This window comes from Hermetia illucens, chromosome 3 (genome assembly GCF_905115235.1).
Source record: "Hermetia illucens chromosome 3, iHerIll2.2.curated.20191125, whole genome shotgun sequence".
Lineage (NCBI taxonomy): Eukaryota > Metazoa > Arthropoda > Insecta > Diptera > Stratiomyidae > Hermetia > Hermetia illucens.
In genome coordinates, this window is record NC_051851.1 from 143,813,703 (window position 1) to 143,833,557 (window position 19,855).

General features: G+C 43.2%; 1 protein-coding gene across 1 annotated transcript; it reads left to right on the plus strand.

Moving 5' to 3' along the window:
* Positions 1-4,764: 4,764 nt before the first annotated feature.
* Positions 4,765-12,336, plus strand: LOC119652745 (coilin). The gene is made up of 3 exons (XM_038057044.1): positions 4,765-5,205; positions 11,429-11,751; positions 11,811-12,336. Exons 1-3 carry the CDS (start codon positions 4,970-4,972, stop codon positions 11,912-11,914), a joined length of 663 nt encoding a protein of 220 aa, XP_037912972.1. The 5' UTR covers positions 4,765-4,969; the 3' UTR covers positions 11,915-12,336.
* The last annotated feature ends 7,519 nt before the right edge of the window (positions 12,337-19,855 follow it).

The following is a 19,855-nucleotide window of genomic DNA, read 5'->3' on the forward strand; positions in this document are numbered from 1 at the left end:
AAGAAAACGTTTTCATAAATTTAGTGATCGTTTGTCACTTGTATTCGGAATTCACTTCTCGAAATCAGAAGAGAACAGAAGCTCAATTAGAAAGGAAAAATAGACAAACAAAGCTGATTGATTGATTTTACCCTGACTGCTAATTTTCACGCCTTGCCAGGAATTCAGTCTACGAGCACACGACCTGTAGTTCAGGGAGCCCCAGCTACTCTGCTATCCCTCACAACCCATATCTATCTTTTCCACCGTAAGAATATTTCGATAGCTATCTGACTCCACTTGTCCTCATTTCGCACCGTGACCTTGATGGAATTGCCCAGAAATACTTGATCCCGTTTCACAAAGAGGAAAATGTGAGACGCATCACCAGCCAGACCATTGAAGGACGTTAATTTCCCCATGTTGAGCAATGAAACTGAAAAATGGTCGCTGAGTAACTACATTAAGTAATAACATAAGTCGAAGGAAGAAAATCTGAGCCCGAAAATTACAAAACTAATCTAATTAATCACTTCATCGGTGGCAGTGGGATGTATCGTGATTTGACGTCCAGTCAACTCAGCTGTAAAAGAGTACCTGAGTCAAATCAGGGTAGTAATCTCAGCCGAGCGCAATGCTCTAATCCTGTAGTGTACGGTTATGGTCTTGAATAAAGTGCTCTAACACACTTCGCGGCCCTGATCCATATTGTTATTGGGCCAACGATTATTATTACTGGTATACTCTGCGGCATCTAATACCAGAAGATCTCATGCGCTGAACTAAATTGCTCTACCGCCTTCCAAAAAATAAAGTGTGGCGGGCATATCAAACCCGCTTCGTGTCTCTGTCGGTGTTCATCAAGGGAGCGCCCTCTCACCACTCCTCCTTTTTCTTGTTATGTCACACAGGACATACAACGTCCAGCGCCCTATACGGATGATAGTTTCCTGGTGGTGGTCTCAAATTGAATCTGAATAAAACAAGATTTTTGACGACCGATCCCCATGAAGTAGGCCCTATCACTGTCAATCGCAGTGATCCAGAACTGAGCGATTTAAATATCTCGGGTCAATTCTATCAGTCAATAGAGAACTGCGTTATGAAATTTATTCACGCATCAGCGCAACATGGTTAATGTGTCATACCATAACGTCTCAATTTCAAAATTTACCGGTCGCCTTCTATTTTATTCTGAGTGCTGGCCAAATATCAAAGACAATAAACGGCACCTCGCGGTAATGGGGATAAAGATGTTGCATTGGGCCAGTGGCGTATCACGCCATGAATATATCAGAAATGGGAACATCCGATCTTTATATGGGATTGCACTGATCGTGTTAAAATTGCGAAAGGGACGTTTTCGACGGTATGACCATATAATTCGCGCTGACCGTAGATAGGTAGGTCGGGTAGGTCTGAGCGTTGAAGTCGATGCTTTGACACGCCGATTTGAAAGCCTCATTACTGAATCCAGATCAGGCCTTTGATCGAGTGGAATAACGCAACTGATGAAGACAAACTGATCTTGTTTCTGAACCGGATTATATCAGGACAAGAAGAAGCATACATATATCATGTATCATGGGTTAGTTAGTTCGCGCACGTGGAGCCGACCTTTTGGGGCTCCGGGTCAGCGACTCTGGCATCTATATATCCTGGTTTGGGCCGTTATTTTGGTTTTAATTTGCTCACATACTTATTTCTGGGTAGAAAACAATCTTTATCCTTTTTTACTGCTTAGTGCGCTGCCAAAATGGTCTTTTCTTTCTTCCGAGTCTATTATTCTCGATGACCATCATGTCAGTCTTTCTTAATTTTAGAAAGTTATATTGTCTGTAAGTCTCATTTTTCATCCACCATTCTTGGCATTCCTCGTCAAACTAGTTGTTCCTTTTTTCCGGGTTCTACTTCCTAGCATCTCTTACTATTGTTCATATATCTCTGCCGAGCCGGTCTTAGTTTTGGCATTTGTTGGAGAGGTGGGGAGTGCAAGGTGTCGAAAGTGATCATTTTTTGCACAGACCCATTTTCAGCCGAAAAATCTGGAAAAAATCAAGAGGCTCCTACTATATGGTGCCCAGACTCCGAAATATCTATACCAATATCTGTTCAAATAAAGTTAATAATAGAATATTACTATAATTTTTAGCAATTGACTGCAAAATCCCCTTAAGTTCATCCTACAATCACGAAATTTTGCAGCAATGTAGGCTTTAAAATAAAGTCCATGAGTCTGACGGAGACGTTACTTTATATACTCCGCTGGACTTGTAGTTTAATTTTTGGGCCTTTCGGGGATCTTAGTTTCGTTTTTGACCTTTGCCGAAGCCGTTGAGTTCTTGACTCCTATTCCTCTTTTCATTTTGTCATTTTTAACGAAGCATGATCGAGCTCACACCTCTTGGAATTTGTTTTTTTTCTTTATGAGGCCTATAATAACCGATGGTTGGAAATGGCATAGAAGGGTACCATTTTTGCGACCGGGAAGCGATATTTCCGGAATCGTTCTTAATGTGTGGGTGGGTTTTCTAATAATTTGTTTGATTTAAAAATATCTCGGATTAATGCTATCACCCAATGGTGAACTGCGTCACGAAATTGCGTCTCGAATTAAAGCTCCCTAGATGCAGTGGCTTTTTTCCGATATACGTGCCAACGAATGTCTCAACCCCACAATTTACACAGTGTCGTCCGCTCAGTGGCGGTGGCGTGATACGCTGGATGGTGATTTGAAAGCCTCGCGACTGCATCAAGATTAGGCCTTTGATTGCACAAAATGGCGCAACTGTCGAGCCGCAAGTTGGACAAGTACGTAGACATATGAGGAAAGAAAGGACGCAACTGGAAGGAGATCTCAAAGGATTTGTAAAGAATTATCTAATATGGTAAGAATTTGAAAGATAGTATCATTAGGACAGTTAACTTTGGGCGAGTTGAAATTACGGTAAGGGAAGAGGGGAACGTAACGGCGGGAGGGACAAGTACAGAGGCGGTATACACAATAAACAAAAAAAAGGAACAAAATCATGTAGAGAGACACAGGCATCGTCATCATAACAGGAGTTAAAGGAAGAAAAGAAGGGACGCCATAGAACAGATCCTTAGCTGCAATCAAGACTTCAGGTTCCTGTCGCATCGAGTGGAATATATTTCAGACGCATGAAACTTAGTATTTTAGCGTCAAGGAAGGTTTCTGTAATACAGACGATATGATGAGATAGAACTAACGCAGACAAGAAAAACGCGCCCAATTCCTAGATCTCTCACATTTAGACAGAATAGTCAAATACTGAAGACTGTCACACTACTCTGAACTTCATCCACGAAATGCGGCCAGAAAGAAGAATTGACGGTTAAATCGAACTCGTGGGGACAAAACATTTTGAATGAAGCTACCACACGGTCGAGAATGCTCTCCTATGTATGCTTGACGCATAAGAGTGATGAAAGTGAGTCACCTTTACTCTTGATGTATTCCGGTATCTCGGCAAGCAAGTAGTGTATGCTAGCCTGAAGAAGAAGACTATGGAGGCCACCTTTACTCCGGACCACTGGTATCAGCAGATGAAGTTCCTGGACTGAGTGCAGAGGCATGAACCGGTATTTAGTCGACGTCGCTCTCGATGTTAGAGGGTTGGAGTGGTATGCTGCGCTTCTGTTGTAGAGGCAGCGATTTTTGTCCCTATAAGGATATATAAGAGCCAGAAAAGATTGGAGATTTTTCGGTACAGCTGTGTAGCAGAGGCTCAAAACAGAAGCGAGAAAGGCAGAAGATATCGTGGGAACTTGAAGATTGGGTAAAAGCAACTCCCGGTCTCTCAAATGTTGGAACCTAACGTAGGCACTATGCAGAGCACGGAGCGGCTGCCCAGCAGCCTATGGTACCTTTTATCTGTTTCCTCATGAAAATATTGCCTATTTTCGCTGGGGATGAGTTTATCTTCACATTTCAGTTCCATCCAGCTAGCTAAAGGAGTAGCAGGTAGCTACACCAATAATGTTACAACCTTTTGACGGAATGAACGGAAATCATCCGGAGTGCAAAGTCAGCTTTGTGCACAGCTAAGCCTACCAACAACGGACTTTATTGCCCACAGTTTCATGGTAGGTGTTTACCTCAGAGTTGACCCCAACTACCCTGTGCCGCGTGGGAGAGTGTTTTCTAGAAATACCATGAAGAAATGCTCTTTCGATCATTTACTCGTTTACATGCCATCAAAGAAAGTGCTCCTTAAGTAGTCCAGAAGCACTTTTTTTATTGCTGGTATCTGTTCTGAACATTGGTTTCTCGAAAAGATGCCTTCAATCGTGTCGATTTAATGATCGCATACTCTATCTTTAGATCTGATCTACTAATCCATTGTTAGCAGCAACTGAAGACTTTCATTGTTTTTCACGAATACCGTTTGAGTATTTTCGAAGAATCTGGTGGCAAAATAGGGACTATAGCACCCGTACAACATATAGAACTAAGACCTGGCAGATTCAAACGCCTTTCCGAGTTCAATACCTTCTGGGAGATAAAACGTACCGAAAAATTATATCCAAGATAATCGTATAAACTGTTTTTTTAAATTTTTCTTGTGCTTATCATATGTTGATCAATAAATCCACGCCAATTACACATTTAGAGACCAAGAACTTCCCATTCTGTCATTCACCGGTACTTCCGCTTATTTTCCCGCCTTCTTTCCAGTGCAACTTCCAAAATTCCAATAAGATTGCATTGAAACGAACCGGCTTTGCAGACATTTTACAGACAAAAACAACATAACCAAAATTCCGTCTGTCGTCTGCTGACTGCAATCACCTGAAGTTCCCAGCCCTTTCGAGTTGCCTCTATCGTTCCCTTGTCAACTTTACATCCACGTCTTCAGTGCTCGGTTCAGTTTTTGTGACACGAAAAAGGAAATTTCCAGAGTTAATTCGTCGAGCTAATAATCTGCGACTTTTCCGAAGGCATTTGCAGGAAACAGCTCACGGCAAAATGTCTACTTCTCCATCAGAAAGTCGAGGCCGAGTGAAACTAGATTTGGAAGAGTTCTTCACTGACTACCGTCGCCAGTCGTACATTTTGATTAAGAATGCTTGGAGCACGGTGAAAGATCTCAAGGACTACATCGAGGAAACGTTCGAGTTGAAGGACGTCGTGATTATGACTTCGGACGAGGTGTTCCTGCCCCCGAACGAGGCACTGGATATTGTTGCGGACGATGAACTCAAGTGAGACACTTTTGTTTTTTGTCAACTTTGAACATTTTAGCGTTTTCAGATTCGAATATATTAGCAGGGAACCTGTTTGGGGATGATGGTATCTACTGGTGATTTCTCATGATACATTCTAGAGTGAGAGAAAGTTTGCATAAAACAGCTTAATGTCTAGTTAGTCCCTGACCTATCAAGGAAGTTCGTTACTAATAGAGTGTGAAGACGGTAGTAGCAGGTGTGATTCCTAGAAATGGCTTTCAAGTCTTGTTGATTCCAGAATAGCCTTCTCGAACTCACTCCAAATACAGTCTAAGACGCCAAAAATTACTATATACTCTCCTTGGGATTCAAAACTTCGTAAGGTGAATCGTCTCATAATTAATATATTAGGGAACAATCGCGTCCGTCGAAAATCTGGATGCATTTGTATTGTCCGCTCCTACTGTTGTCTATGGGAATTATTTTACCCTTCATGCTGGAATGATATCATAAGATACACGCAGGGCCATAGTGAGAAAATCCGGGCTCAGGATGAAAAATATGCCGAAAAACGAGACTCTGTGGTGAAAATTATATGGTTTTGGGGTGAAAGTTAGACGAGCTCTCTGCTGTTTTTTTGCCATAAAAATTTCTACTACAGGGTCTGGGGGAATCCTCGCTTTCCACCTCCCTTTCGTAATGCCTGGATACACAAAATGGGGGGCATAAAGCATTGGAAGAGTCATTGGGATAATTGAATCTAGTTTTCGCGATGCCCTCCGATTCTCAGATCCCAATGCACCTATTTGGTAGAAGATATGATGTTATCTTGAAACGGAGAGAAAACTAGGATGAACCAGAAGTATACGTGTTAGGATATATTGAAGTCCTCTACACCGTCAGAAAATGGTTCTGGAGCGGGAGTCTACCTCTCGAATAAAAACGAGAAGTGGGCTTTTCTTTTGGGACAATACACAACGGTCTTCCAGGCTGAAGTGTATGCGATCCTAAAAGATGCAACCTGGATGATTGACGAGCGGTTGAAGGGCAAGCGCATCGCAATCTGTAGCGATAGTCAAGCTGCATTGAGGGCGTTGAGTAGTGCTTTGATCTCATACATCTCCCCTCTCAAACACACACACAAGCGTACATATGATCGTCACCGCTCTTCGCACAAAGCTTCAAACGCTTGGGTCATTTCACTATACTGGCCTTCAAAGTTGCCAAATTGGAGTACTTACGACGGCAGGCGACTTCTTCGAGCTTATCCCACAGAGAATAATTCAATGAAATCTGGATTTCCGGAAGGCCAGTCGGTCGACGCTATGCAATTTGGCGCGTTCACCGGTTTCGCTTTTTCTTGACCTTGTGGGCTGGCGTAGAATCCTGCTAAAAGCACCCTCGAACACATTTTCATTCAGAGGCTCAACTATGGTCTCTAATATCTGTTCATACACCGCTGAGTTGGGCTGGACACCCGTTCCACAAAAATAAATGTTTGTCATGCCGTGGTAGGAAACACCCCACCACACCATCAGTGAAGGAGGGTGGTGCCCCTTTAAACGCGTGGTGCTCGACCCTTAACCTCATAATATGACCTACCATTTACCCGATCATTTTGACATTTAAATTTTTTTTCGATACAAACATTTTTTTCATACGTAAAAAGGATTTTGTGATTTTCATTTTTTACCAAGCATTTGGTGAATTTTTTGCATCGCTCAAACCGAAATTCTTTTAATATAGGCGTATGTAAATGAATTTCACAGACTCAAGGTACGCGTGGAGACGTTCATTTCACCCGCTAAACGCTTCTGTTTGCGCAGCGGATTACGATAAAATCAAACACGAACAGCCTGCACAACATTCGGCTATCGTACAGACTTCAGACGCCCCTCTACTACTAACGTTTAGTACACGAATCCTTTACTTATGGATAGCGGTTTAAGCCTTTTATGAATCCCTTTGGCCGTCTTTCCATACTCGTATAAGGCAACAATAGCCAAGCTTTTCTCGTACTTGCCGAACCTTTTTATTACGCTGCTCACGAACAACTACTTGTGGCGGTTTGAAACTTAAATGGGGTGAGAGGGGATCTCATATTACAAGTTCACAATATTGCCACTGTTTTTCGTTTCGCATTTCTTTCGCTACGACGTTTCGCGATTTACTCACAGAACTTATGGCTATACTGGGTATATTATACCAAACAATCTCTAAAACCAAAAAGGTTTTAGCGAGGAACCAGACGTATGGTTTCCTCAGCTCGGCTGCTGCAAGTGAAAATGAACACACCTCGAATACCAGCTCCACGGGACTTGTAGCAAATTCTTTTGATTGGCTGTCCGGAGGCCAAGCAGAACGAATGGCAGGACTTGCGACTCCCAATGGACTGTGGGAGGTAAGCGGTTCTTCAGTGGTTTCTCATGTGAGGAGTTTATCTAACTACGAGGAAAGAAAGAATTCGGGCAGCATTCCCTGGTCTGTGATTATAATCGCCCGAACAGCGAAACGCGGAATCCACTTCCAACAGAGGGCTTCGATTATGTCGAAATGGATTGTGTGGAGGCGCTTGGTGGATCGAGAGGTCACACCTACCTCTTTCCTGACTTGTTTCTTAATTTTGCACTTCTGGCATGCGATGCATTGTCAGACCCAAGAATTAATGTTATTGTTCATTGACGGCCAGAAATATTTTGAGGCGAATAACCGATTCATTGTCCGGTTGCCTGGGTGCGCTGGATCATGCACGGTGTGAAATACTTCCTTCTGGAAATCGGCCTGAATATATTGTCCTGGTCTCTTGTCTAGTGTATATTGTCCTTGTTTATCGCAGTATGTACTGTTTCTTGTCTTTCGCAGAATATACTGGACGTTGAGCCGAAGATGAGGAAACTTCCTAAATGTGTATTGGGAGTTAGTCTGAAGAACTGCGCCCACCTTTTATGCCTCCTCGATAGAAACGACATACACAACAGGAGAGTTAGCTCCAGTAATGTCTAGCCAACTGACCTTTGAATCTACTCCAGCAGCTTCCTATTGTTAGCACAGTTTAGTTTTGGCCACCAGATGGCGCACGTTTACATCAAAATAGGTTTGATTATGATTGTATACATCCAATGAATCCGTTGTAGCGGATCTCCCCGGATCTCATCTATTGCAGTCCTGCAGCACTAGAACAATATGCAGGATTTCTGATATTGTTCTTGGATATGGTGGTTCCACGTAACGTGGAGTTGAGATCTACTCTTTAATACTTGACTGTTTGCACAAGCTGGATTTCCGCCCCTGATAAGGTAGGTGCAGCTTTGGGTGGTTCCACGGAGGCGTCTTATGGACAAATTATCGGATATGGTTTGTGGTGACTTCAATCTTCTTATGCTCACTTGGCCTAATTTTCCTGGCCATTCACAACTGCCCAGTAACTCCTTTGATTCTTCTCTTCTCTTATGTACTTTTATGAACACCAGTGTTCCTTATCTTCAACCTCATCAATAATCACTTAAATCGCACTCTTGATTTTGCTTTTCTCAATTTCCCTATACTTATTTTTGCGTTGCTCCCGATGTTTATTATTTTTTCTCGAATTTGATGTGCAAATTGCTCGTATTAATTCCCATGCTGTGTGCAATCCTTCTAAGTCTCGAACCGGCTAACTTCGAAGTTTTCAATTGAACCCCGGTCATCATCAACTGGGATCTCATCTACACTCCGTTATCGTGTGACGAAACCCTCGGCTCTATTTATACAATTCTCACATTTGTTTTCTTGTTATTCCTCTTCCAGGTCCTTGCGATTTTACCCCTTCTGGTTCACCCCTGAAAGAAAAAAATGATCTCAGCCATTTTAAAGCCTGTCGAGATTCAGTAAAGTCACCGATATTTAAGTCTAGGAAGGAGTATCTTTCTAGAAGCGGGGTCGCATTGGCTCCCGGAATCTTCAAACCCTTTTTCTGTTGACACGCAGCAGTTATCGTCAAACTTATTTATAATTACTCTTCTTCAGTGTATAAAATCTCCTTCCCTTCTTCCTTCCTTTTCCGAGTTAGGTCAGTCTGCCCGGCATCTCCTACAATGCCTCCCCCTGTGGTCGAGTGCCTCATTGGTAACCTTGACGCCAACGGTAGTCCTGGTGTTGACAGCATTCCTAACCTCTTTTTAATAAAAAACGAAACAATTCATTTCTCTCCTTTTCTTCATATTTTTTAGCAAAAGCCCCAAAGTTTGTTATTTTCCCAACCTGTGGACAGACAAGCTCATTATCCCTATACACAAAGCGGTTATTAAACCTTTGCCTAGAATTACCGCCCTATTTGCACCGGTGTGTGTGTGTTTGAGATGGGGGACAGGAAAAGCCTTTGAGCACTCAGGCTCTAGTTGTCCATTATTGCACCATCACTAACCTAGTAGACTTCACTAATTTGGTGGTCAAATGTCTAAATTCTAGGAAGTGCAATTCATCTACCCGGATCGTTCTAAGGTCTTTCTGGGTACAAGAATATTTCCATTTTTCACCAATAACCTTCCCTCTCTCTAAACATGGGACTGGTTTGCTTTATGTCGTTTGTCTTTAGCTTTTTTCATCTGTAACTTCTCCTGTAGACTGTGTTTCCTTTCAGTCGATCTTAGACACTCCGGTTCGCTGGAGCTCTACAAATAAGTTACCACTAAACGTTAGCAAGTGCCGTTTGATGTGCTTCTCTCTCAAATCCTCTCACACTCTGTATTACTCCAAATATCTGCCTTCAACTCGGTCCAATCCTTTTTAAAACTTTTCAACTCTATCCGTCATCTGGTCCCGTTCCCGTAACTTGATTGTCTTGTCATAGACAAAATACAACGTAATTTCTCCTAATCACTCTTCTTCTTAAAAAAAAAATCCCTAGGGTGGACAATCCTACCACACTTCACTCTTTTAATCTCTCCTACTTAAAACTCACAACCTTTCTGGATATGTACTTCCTCTTTAGACTTTCTTCTGGCCTGTTGGACTGGCCCGCCTCAAATGACTTCCTATAGCACGCGTAACGTTGAAGCTACCTTTCGTGCTGTTCGATCTTTATTTCCACTCCTCGATTCCAAGGCTATGTCGGTTGGTTCACTAGACTCTTGTATGTTCTTTAGTTTTAAGCGTGGGTTAAGGTTCCTTCTTCTGGGGACAATATATAATTGAAATATCTTTGTTAATTGACCTTAAATAAATAAATAAAACACTTCTACGGGTAACTGGCTTGTGCGCCCACGAAGTTCTTTTATCGAAATTATATATATATCCGATCACACGCAGCAAACAAATGCTGACCAAAGACGAAAAGGATTCAGAGGGGAAACCACCTTGCATCCTGTTGATGAAACCTTCGAGGTGTTCCTTGATACATTCCAGGATGTTTTCCATTATTGTTATTGACAGGGAGCTCGCAAATATCCCTTCAATTGTCCCACTTAAGACGGGTACCTTTTTTCGGAATCCTAATAATCATACTCTTCTTCTCCTCTCTGGCAAAGATCTCGTATTTCAGGATTTTCGTATAAGTGAAAGTAGCAGCTCTGCAGAAACTGCATGAGCAGCGATAAATAGCTCTGGAGGAAATGGTCAAGCCAGCGGCTTTACTCCGCTCAAGTAACTTGAAGGTAGTAATCTCATTCTCATTTTCAAGGAGCAGCCTGTCACCTTTAAGAAGCATTTTCTGGGCTTCAATCAATTGGCTATAGAAGGGCTCCTTCTCCTCTGATCGGCAATCTCCGTTGTACTATTGAAATACCAGTATTCTGTTTGAAAACCAAGTGATGAGGACTCGTCTTGCGGTTACCGCAAGCCTTAATTAAACATTGGGTTCATGTTTGCTTCCGTCAGGTTTAGTGGAGTGCAGTAGCACAGCACCGCAAAGTGGGTTTTTTGAGAGTCCCGCCATTTAACCAATCAAGCTTGTACCCTTATTTTCCTATTTCAATGAGGGAAAGATATAATGTGTCCGAATGGCTCAAGTGGTTAGAACACTGGGCTGTCGTGCGGAAGACCGCAGTTCAAACCTCACTGGTGGTAGAGGGATTTGTTATCGTGACTGGAGGTCGGAAGCCAGTTGACCCAGCTGTGAATGAATACCTGACTCAAATCAGGGTAATAATCTCGGGTGAGCGCAATGCTGATCACATTGCCTCCTACAGTGTACTGTAGGGTACTACCCCTCCTTCTTGAGAAAATCTTTGGCGAAGTTCATTTAAGACTACAAATAACTTAAATCTCTATCACTTCTTTTCAGAGTTGTGACCACATCTCACGTCCCAACAACAACACCGAAAGAAACGGAAGAAACTTCCAGCGGTCAAGCTGATGACACTATTAAGCTAAAGCCTAAACGCAAGCGAACGCATAAGAGAAAACTGCCAAATGCAGACAAATCCGTTCAAGCAGTTGCAGCTAAAATACCACCAAAAGTTCCAAAAACCGATTCAGCAACCAACGTGACGCACGTTTATTTCGATGACGACTGTGAAGTTGTAAAAGCTGGTCCCTCGGAGGTGAAATTCGTCAACTACATTGATACTTTAGATGCTAAGAAGCCTCGAGTCATCACGGCTAATGGTGAGTAATGGATTAGAAATTTCTTGAATTTTTTTTCCTAAGAGAGTACTTGATTACAGTGAAGAAAGCTTGTGGTCCGAAAATTGTCAGCTGCGGAATCGACAGCAAAGAGGATAAAGCTAAAGTTGAAATTCCGACTGCGGTAGAGATTGCTGCCGTTTAAAATGTAGGCGATTACTCTGACTATATTTAATTAAGCGCGCAACATTAAATTGTGAACGTTTCATCCTATGTATCCACTATCTACGATAAGTCATGGTTACTTCGCTCGAATAATGTATTCTACTTGTATCTTTACTACGGTATTTAAGACGATTTAATGTACACTTGATATGGCTCTTGCCTGCCGTTTTCAGACTAATTTTAGTAGGAGAGGAAAGACCTGGTATTCTAAACAAATTTTCCAAAAAAAGCTTTTATTTCTGTGATTATGCAAATGTGAAGACTTGATTTGGCTTGGCAAGGGTCATTTGTGTCTAGTGTTGTAAGACTTGAATATGTAACTTAGCTGTACGATCGCGATAATTTCTGGACTTTCAAAGTTTTTTCATATCTTTACGGCTGAATAAATTCTGATGCTTAAAATTTGATGTTTTCTGGATTTAAAATTTCTCTTTCTGAAATATTGTTGATTCTCATTTTCCAGGTTCAGTTGAGTGATCGCAGACTGTTTTCGTAAGTCTTTTCAGAGGCGTTTTCTTCGTTTATTCGGATCAAATGATCCGCCCATCGCAGCCTGTTATATCTGACGTTATTAACAACTGTAAAGTCACGACATCGCCCATAGGTTTCCATTTGATACATGCGTCGGAGTCGTTCTTTCTAAGATTCTCCACGAATGCGGCTAAGAGTTCGCATTTGGCTTGCTTCTGACACATGCATACATGAGTGCTGGCAACCTTTCTATTTGCAATTGATCAGTTCGTTCCACTGTTGCCATCGATCTGATACTGACACCAGAATTTATTAATCATTGATGGCGTCAATGTTATTAGTATGTACCCGTTATTGGTTGGAATTAATGAGGAGGAAATTGCTCATGTTCACATCTGGGTCGCGGATCACTTTTTCTAATATCGGATTAAAGACAATATAAGATAGTCCATCTTCTTCAATTTTAGCGCCCGAGAGATGTACAATCTCGCCGACAATTATGAGGTTGCTTTGATCTGGCCCCTTGCGTTGGTCATGATAATGCTGGTCTAATCAGTTTTGTTGGGATTTTGAATTCTTTTACAAGAGGTCCTGAATTCCTTGGAGAGGTGGTTCAATTTGTAATTGTATTCTAGAAGTGTTTCCATCGACTGCCACAATCGAACTTCTTTTTATTTAGCCTTTTTCCCGGTCACAAGCGAGGTCGGCTTGTCGTGATCAGTTTCGCCATTTGGCTCTATCGAATGCCTGATCTGGGTGAAATCTCGAGGCTTTTAAATCCCCATCTATCGTATCAAGCCACCGTTGTTTCGGCCTGCCTTTTGGTCGTTTACCATCGACTTCGATGATCAGATCAATCTTTGTAAGTGAATTCTCGTTAGCACGAATTGCGTGACTATACCATCGAAGCCGCCTTTCTCGCATTTTTTCCACGATCGATGCAACCCCACAACGATCGCGGATATCCTCATTTCGGATGTGAGTCCTCAAGGGTTTAACGTGAGCAGCTGTCTGGACGACTTAATCCCACGGTCTTCTTAAGACACGGATTGATTTTGCGACCACAATCAGAGCCCCGCTGAGACAAGCAACAACGGTACCAGTCTATACCAAGTGCATGGCTTAGCATTCATACTGGTGGATGCAAGACCTACCTAAATTTCTACCGAACAAAGGAGTATGGCACCCGTGTTGAAACGCAACACCACGCCGAGACCCGAAGGTCCCTTCTCGCTTGAGCATAACCAACAACCCCCATGAAGCTTCCACTAGGGGGCCAACCGCAAATAACCTAGCTGTACTCACATACAACGGGAGTTCCCCGAAGTATGAGAGTCCAGGGACTATCTCGGTTCCCATGGTACCAGTATACCCCTGATGAGGTTTCGTGACCAATTTGCCACTTCAGATGAGTCCCCTTGGGTCTGATCGCCCAGATTAGGCCTTTGGAGCATTCTTCTACTGCATCATGGCTGGCAAGCCAAAGTGAATACAGCGTCTCCCAGTGCCACCACTATGGAGGTTTTCCTCTGCCACTTGGTTTTGGTTCAGCCGACAGGGTTGTCACCCCGTCTTCCTCACCGCCACCTGTGAGCACCTCATTTCGGATGTGATCAAAACGTGTCAAGCCACTAGTCCAACGCAACATCTTCATCTCCATTAACGCAAGACGCCGACATTGCCTTTTGTAGTCGGCTAACATTTAGAACCATAGAGATTGTCCTAAAGCGAGCACCATTCGATCCAAAGTCAGTTTCCTTCCTTTTTCAAGAATATACATAGCGTGATGTACCGATGTTACCGCATTCTATTATATACTTTTATAAAGTTTCCGCGACTGGTGCTACTGTCCCTTTATTTATCAAATTCACAAATTAATCAGTTCGTTTCTTTTTTCTGCAATTGCTTTTCAGCTTTCTTAAATTCACGATAATATCCTATGCGCCTGCACATTCTTTTATCATCAATTTAGTCGTTCCTATCATTTTTTCGACTGGTAAAGGTGTTCATGGCTCTGTTAATGGCTGTTCCTAGACTAGTTGTTCATTTTGTTTCATATTGGTATTCATTTTATCTGATCATTTGCAATTTTTTTGAATTTTTGCTTATCCCTTGACGACGAGGAATTTTCGATATTGGGGCACTGGAGACTAGAGGGCAAACGGAAGCCGGAGCATAGGAGATGCTTACAAAGTTGTAACAAACGAGATATGGAAGCGAAAATTGAAAAAATACAATTTCTTTTTTGCGCAGCAAGAGCAAAGTAGACCCCATCCAACATCTTTTCGACTCACGGGGTTACCAGGACAACAAAGCTCGAAATTGGGCGGAACTCTGGACAAAGTGTTTCATAAACACATTTGAGAATGTTTCCCTGACCCCCTTCATATCATCTTATCTGTCCTTTAGAGCTGGCGGGTGGTCGGATCGACAATTCTGTATAGGATTCCCATAGAAGGTTCTGGATATATCTCGGAATGCGGTTGCCGTTGACAAGTGCTGCGTAGTGATCATGCTAAATGTTAGAAATTTTTTTGTGATTTTGACAATTACTGTTGGATTATGGGTGTTTTGGCTACTGGTTATTTCACTCGGCTAATCGAGAGTGCCAGGTGCTAGATGACGTAGTATTTTGGAAACTGAGCAGAGTGTAATTTGCTTTGTCTACATGGTGTTTCCATCTATTTCGGCGTTTTCCAGGTGGTCGTTTACTTTCCATCTTGCTTTTGAGTAGACTTTCTGATGTCCATGCGCTCCACATGGCCTGTCCATAGGAATTTACCTTAATATATACAGATGGTGGCTTGTGGTTCGTCTCAGTGTTGTATCTCATTCGCCGTCTGCCATCCACCATCACTAGGCCTAAGATTCTCCTAAGGACTCGACGTTCGAAAGCATTGATTTCCGACCTGGCTCAACGGACTCAACTTCGTAATATACGACAAGTGGAATAAAAGTGTTTTATATAGTGGACTTCGTTTTCTTGTGTACCAAAATTTTTCAGAATGGGGGCAATACGAGGTAGAATGCTTTGTTGGCGAGCGTGATCCGATCGCTACTTCGTCGAGCTTCTTCAGAGCCTCCTCCAATTATGCCAGGATACTTATATCATCCGCACAAGTCACTATCAGGGATGCTTTCTTACAGTAGCGAAAGTTATTGTTAGTTGGCTTTGTATCTCCAGCAGCAGTAGCATCTTCTTATATCCTTGTTGACTTTTTATGATAATTTGACCGTTGTAGTTATGATAGATCGTTAACCCTGATAGCCTGAAGGTCTTTTGAAACTACTATGCAGGAGTGAAGTCTAGAATTTCCATTGGCATTTAACAGATCAGCATGTTGTAAGTTGAGGCCCTCTGTTTCCCTCATCAAAAACCTATGGTTCTGGTATGAGGTATATAAATTGCAGCTGTTGATCCGACGAATGATAAGTGCAGTCGCCGCTTTACAATGCTGCAAATTTATTTGAAAGAAATGGTATTTCATCTACGCTTCAGATGAAGATGGCGTGGGTTGCACGTCCCCTTCACTGACCATAGGAGCCGACACTGTAAAATGACACCCCCAAGCCCGTAGTAGAGCCGGCAGCTTGTTAGCTCCCGAAGCTTCTTAATATCCGATTCAGGAACACCAATAGTAAAGAAAGTTCCCGGTCTATCGCCTCTTTCTCCTGCTCTGCTGCCCAGCAGCATCCTTTAGGAGGTGTGGAAGTTATTCTGGACACTAAGTTTTGGAAACAAGAAAAAGCATTTTTTGAACGACGATAGCTTAGAGACCGTCTTCAAGGGCACTCTCGCACATGTCGTTGAAGGAAGGAGCAGCACTGTCTGACCTGATCGTTCGTGCTATCGGCGGCAAAGTTTAGCCGTAGCATTTTATGTATACATCTACCGATTCCAAGGAAAGCTTGATGTCTTGCGAGGATCCAGTCGTTATAGCTAAGAGGAGTTCGCACTGCTTGGTATCGTAATCGGATGGATTAGTGTCGTCAAACAAGACGCATCCATCGGCTTCGATAGCTGTGGCTTAGCCGTGGCGGTCGATACCTTTTTGCTGCCCTTTGGGCTGAGGATTCGGGATCGTTGGGGGAATACTGCTGCTGGGTTTGCCCTTTTTTGGGTTGGGTAGGGTAGGTGAAAGCATTTACGCATAGAGTGTTGGACTCGGGCAAAGGTACACTGTCGGATTACCAATTAAACACATTTCCATCGTCAGATAACTAGCCTGAAACCGTTTATCACATTACTTTGGGCTAGCCCTCGAGCTCTCCGTTTTGGGAGGCCTTCGAATCAGCGCATTCATTTTATCAACGGGAGGGGAGAGGAGGAAGGGAACTTTTAGTTCAAACAACAGCCTGCCATCCGACCCCTCCTGTGGTCGAGCTCTATCCTCTTTGCAACGAAAAGAGCCTGATCGTAATGCGCATCACGGCTCCACTTGCCAGCGCTCCTCAGCACTTTCCGGATAATGTGGCGAGAGAGCTCCCCTTTGTTTAAATAAAGTTGTTACCAAATTCCATCTCACCATCCACAAGAAAAAAAGGTATGATCGGCACCGCCCACAACTTTGTGCAGGTAAGACCGGGAACCATGCCCATTTAGAAGTTGGGTAATCAATTACATTAGTCCATACCCCGCGCCGTAGAACAGAACGGACTATTTTGCTCCCATAAGAGAACGTCTCCTGGTAGATATAGGTGCCTGCTGCAGCTTTGATTTGCTCGAAAAAGCTTTTTTCCAATTTCAACTCTCAACTGGCCGATCGTTAAGGGACGCAGGATTGGAGTTCTTTATATGGTCAAGATGATTACTGCAGAGTTTTCCAGCGCAAGGTTGAATCAATGAGCAGTCATCCATCCCCGTACCCGTCGCTTCAATATGCCAAGTCTGCTTTGCGCCTTTGCGATTCTTCTGGCATGCCGAGTTTGATGACATTATCATAGGGCGCATTCCAGAGGCAATAGGCAATAGGACCGATCCCTGCATTATCCTCGACATTACCTCCATCCTCCTCTGACCTCATAGAGCAGGAAGTGGTATCTCATATAATCCCTCAATATCTGTAAGAGATAACTCCTTAAGTAGAAACTATTGTCTAGAGTGCCTAGAATGTCTTTACATTTTACGGAATAAAGGCATTTTTGATATCAAGCGTTACGAGGAGCACAGCGCGTCGAGTTCCGCGGCCGTGTGCCTTCGCTCGATGAACCGCATCCGTGACTTGTATCCTATGTATGTCCCTGCTCTAAAACCGACCTGCGAGTGGCGAGCTTTTTGAGCAATTTTCCCGGCTGTGTGAATTATACAAAGTAGTCGGTACGCAGACGGCAGCTCATGGTCGCCTTTCTCTTTGCTAATCAGCGCAAGCCTCACCACTTTTTGGGTCGGGAAGGAAAAAGCCTCTCTATTAGGCAAGCGTTCAATGCGACGTGGAGTAGGTCTGGTGGATGTTGCAGTATTAGTTTGTATACTTCTGCCAAGATAACATCGTGGCTTAGCGTCTTCTTGTTTTTCATAGAGAGGACTTCCTCTTCTAACATTTTTATGGATAAAAGTGGGCAGTCCTTATCGCCTTCTATACTGCTATCATCAGTCCGTAGGGGATGCAGAGGGAATGCTGCCTGCATAATATATCTGCTTGGTCTTAAGGGGGCAGTGTTTCTGCAGCGGGTTATCAGTTTGTAACCGGGTTCCTACGGGTTCACCTCGTCGACTAGGTATTTCTAACAGCGGAGTCTTCTATTGGTTGATCTGTACTGTTCCCTCCCGGTGATTTAGACGTTGTGTTAAGCGGCGGAGGGTATTCATGGCAGTCCTTCCTGAGCTCGGCAATTTCCACCGTCCACAAATACATTAGAAGGTTTGCTACATCTCGATATTCTCCAGGGCATGAAAGCTTCGCATGCTGTCGCTATCAGGTTTATAACTGAATTTGCGACAATATTAGCTGCAGTGCCACCACCCCCAGGGGTGCCATTTAAGGTGGCCCTGCTCCAAGAGCTTCGACAAATCACCCCGTGTTTACCTTCGCGATTTTCTATGTACAGAAAGGGCGCCGGGGTAATGCTCACGGCCAGGTTGTGTTAACTAATTCTGCGTCCTCCAGAGCATCAAGTTTGCGTCGAAAGTTCGACTTCGTCTCATTTGGTGTTAGGTAAATGCTAAACACCGAACCCAGACAAAGTCATTCTCTCGGCCTTGTTAGACAGGAACCTTAATGGAGGTGAGTTCCCGAACACAAATGGCAACGGAACCTGATATGTGGGGGTGTCATGAAGCTGGGTCCTTGTTTCATTACTGTTCACTAATGAGCACTAGATCAGATTTTATCTCCGGCTTATACTTAGCCGCAGATGCCCTGGAAACTTCTTTCTCCTCAACTTTGGCAGAAACAGGGAGTCGTGGTTTGCCTAAAGGCAATATTTTTGTCGGAAGGCGCTTTGCTCTAAGGCCATTTTCTGCGTGACGGCAGATGCTTACCCGTAGGTAAGATGTTAGGCTCAGCAGTTGGTGCCGACTGGAGTTCGGGGTCACGGGTGCCGACAGACAGGATCTACTTCGACCTGCTGGTCCGTTAAGGGCGGGGTCCCAATTGGATTAGTCCCTGATTGAATAAGTGGAGGATTCGAGTTTGGACTTAGATTCCCCATTGATGAGCTCACTCATGATTGGATAATTATAATCGAAATCGACTTTTCATTTCGTTTTGTTTTCTTAATTTTACCATATTTTGGCTACCATAGCCTTTGTTTAACCGAGGAAGGTAAGTCAATCTCGACAGATCCCTTTTTCGCCAGACAAGGTGAGTTAGGACTGGGGGTCGTCTAGTAGCCAAAGTTCACCGGCCGCATCTTAACCTCCATTCAAATCTTGACTTGGGGTTCTGATTGTCGCTTAGCTTCAGGGTTCACCTTTGGTTTCCTAAGGATCTTCCTTATTAAGCTCCCTCATCACAGTAAGATAAGTACATAATCGTGGACGGAAAGCGGGCGCTGTACTCCTGGGAGTTAGCTCGACGACTTCAGCATCTGGAACTGAATTTTTTTCAATTGCTAGCGCGATGAGAGTTTCAAAGTCTGTAAGCTACTAGTTTAAAGGTTTTTTTCCTATTCTTTTGCGATATTTGAGGAATACGATGGAACATTTTCTACTTTTCTGCTCATAGACGTTACAGGCCTAGTGAGTTATTGGGTCTATTGGAGGAATTTTATCTTTCCCTCCTTCTTTCGCTCGTATTCAAGAATACATACACGTTTTTCGGTTGGAAGGTGTTTTTCATGAAAATTAAATGTCGCAGTTTTCAAAAGATCTTTTTGTGATTTTGATTGCCGCGTCCCGACCAAGACTTGAACGATTCCACTCTTGTCTGCTACCAACTGTCCATTCAATCTACTCCAATTTGACGTCAATTGTAATTGTTTTTGTTGGAGACCATTGACAGCTAATTGT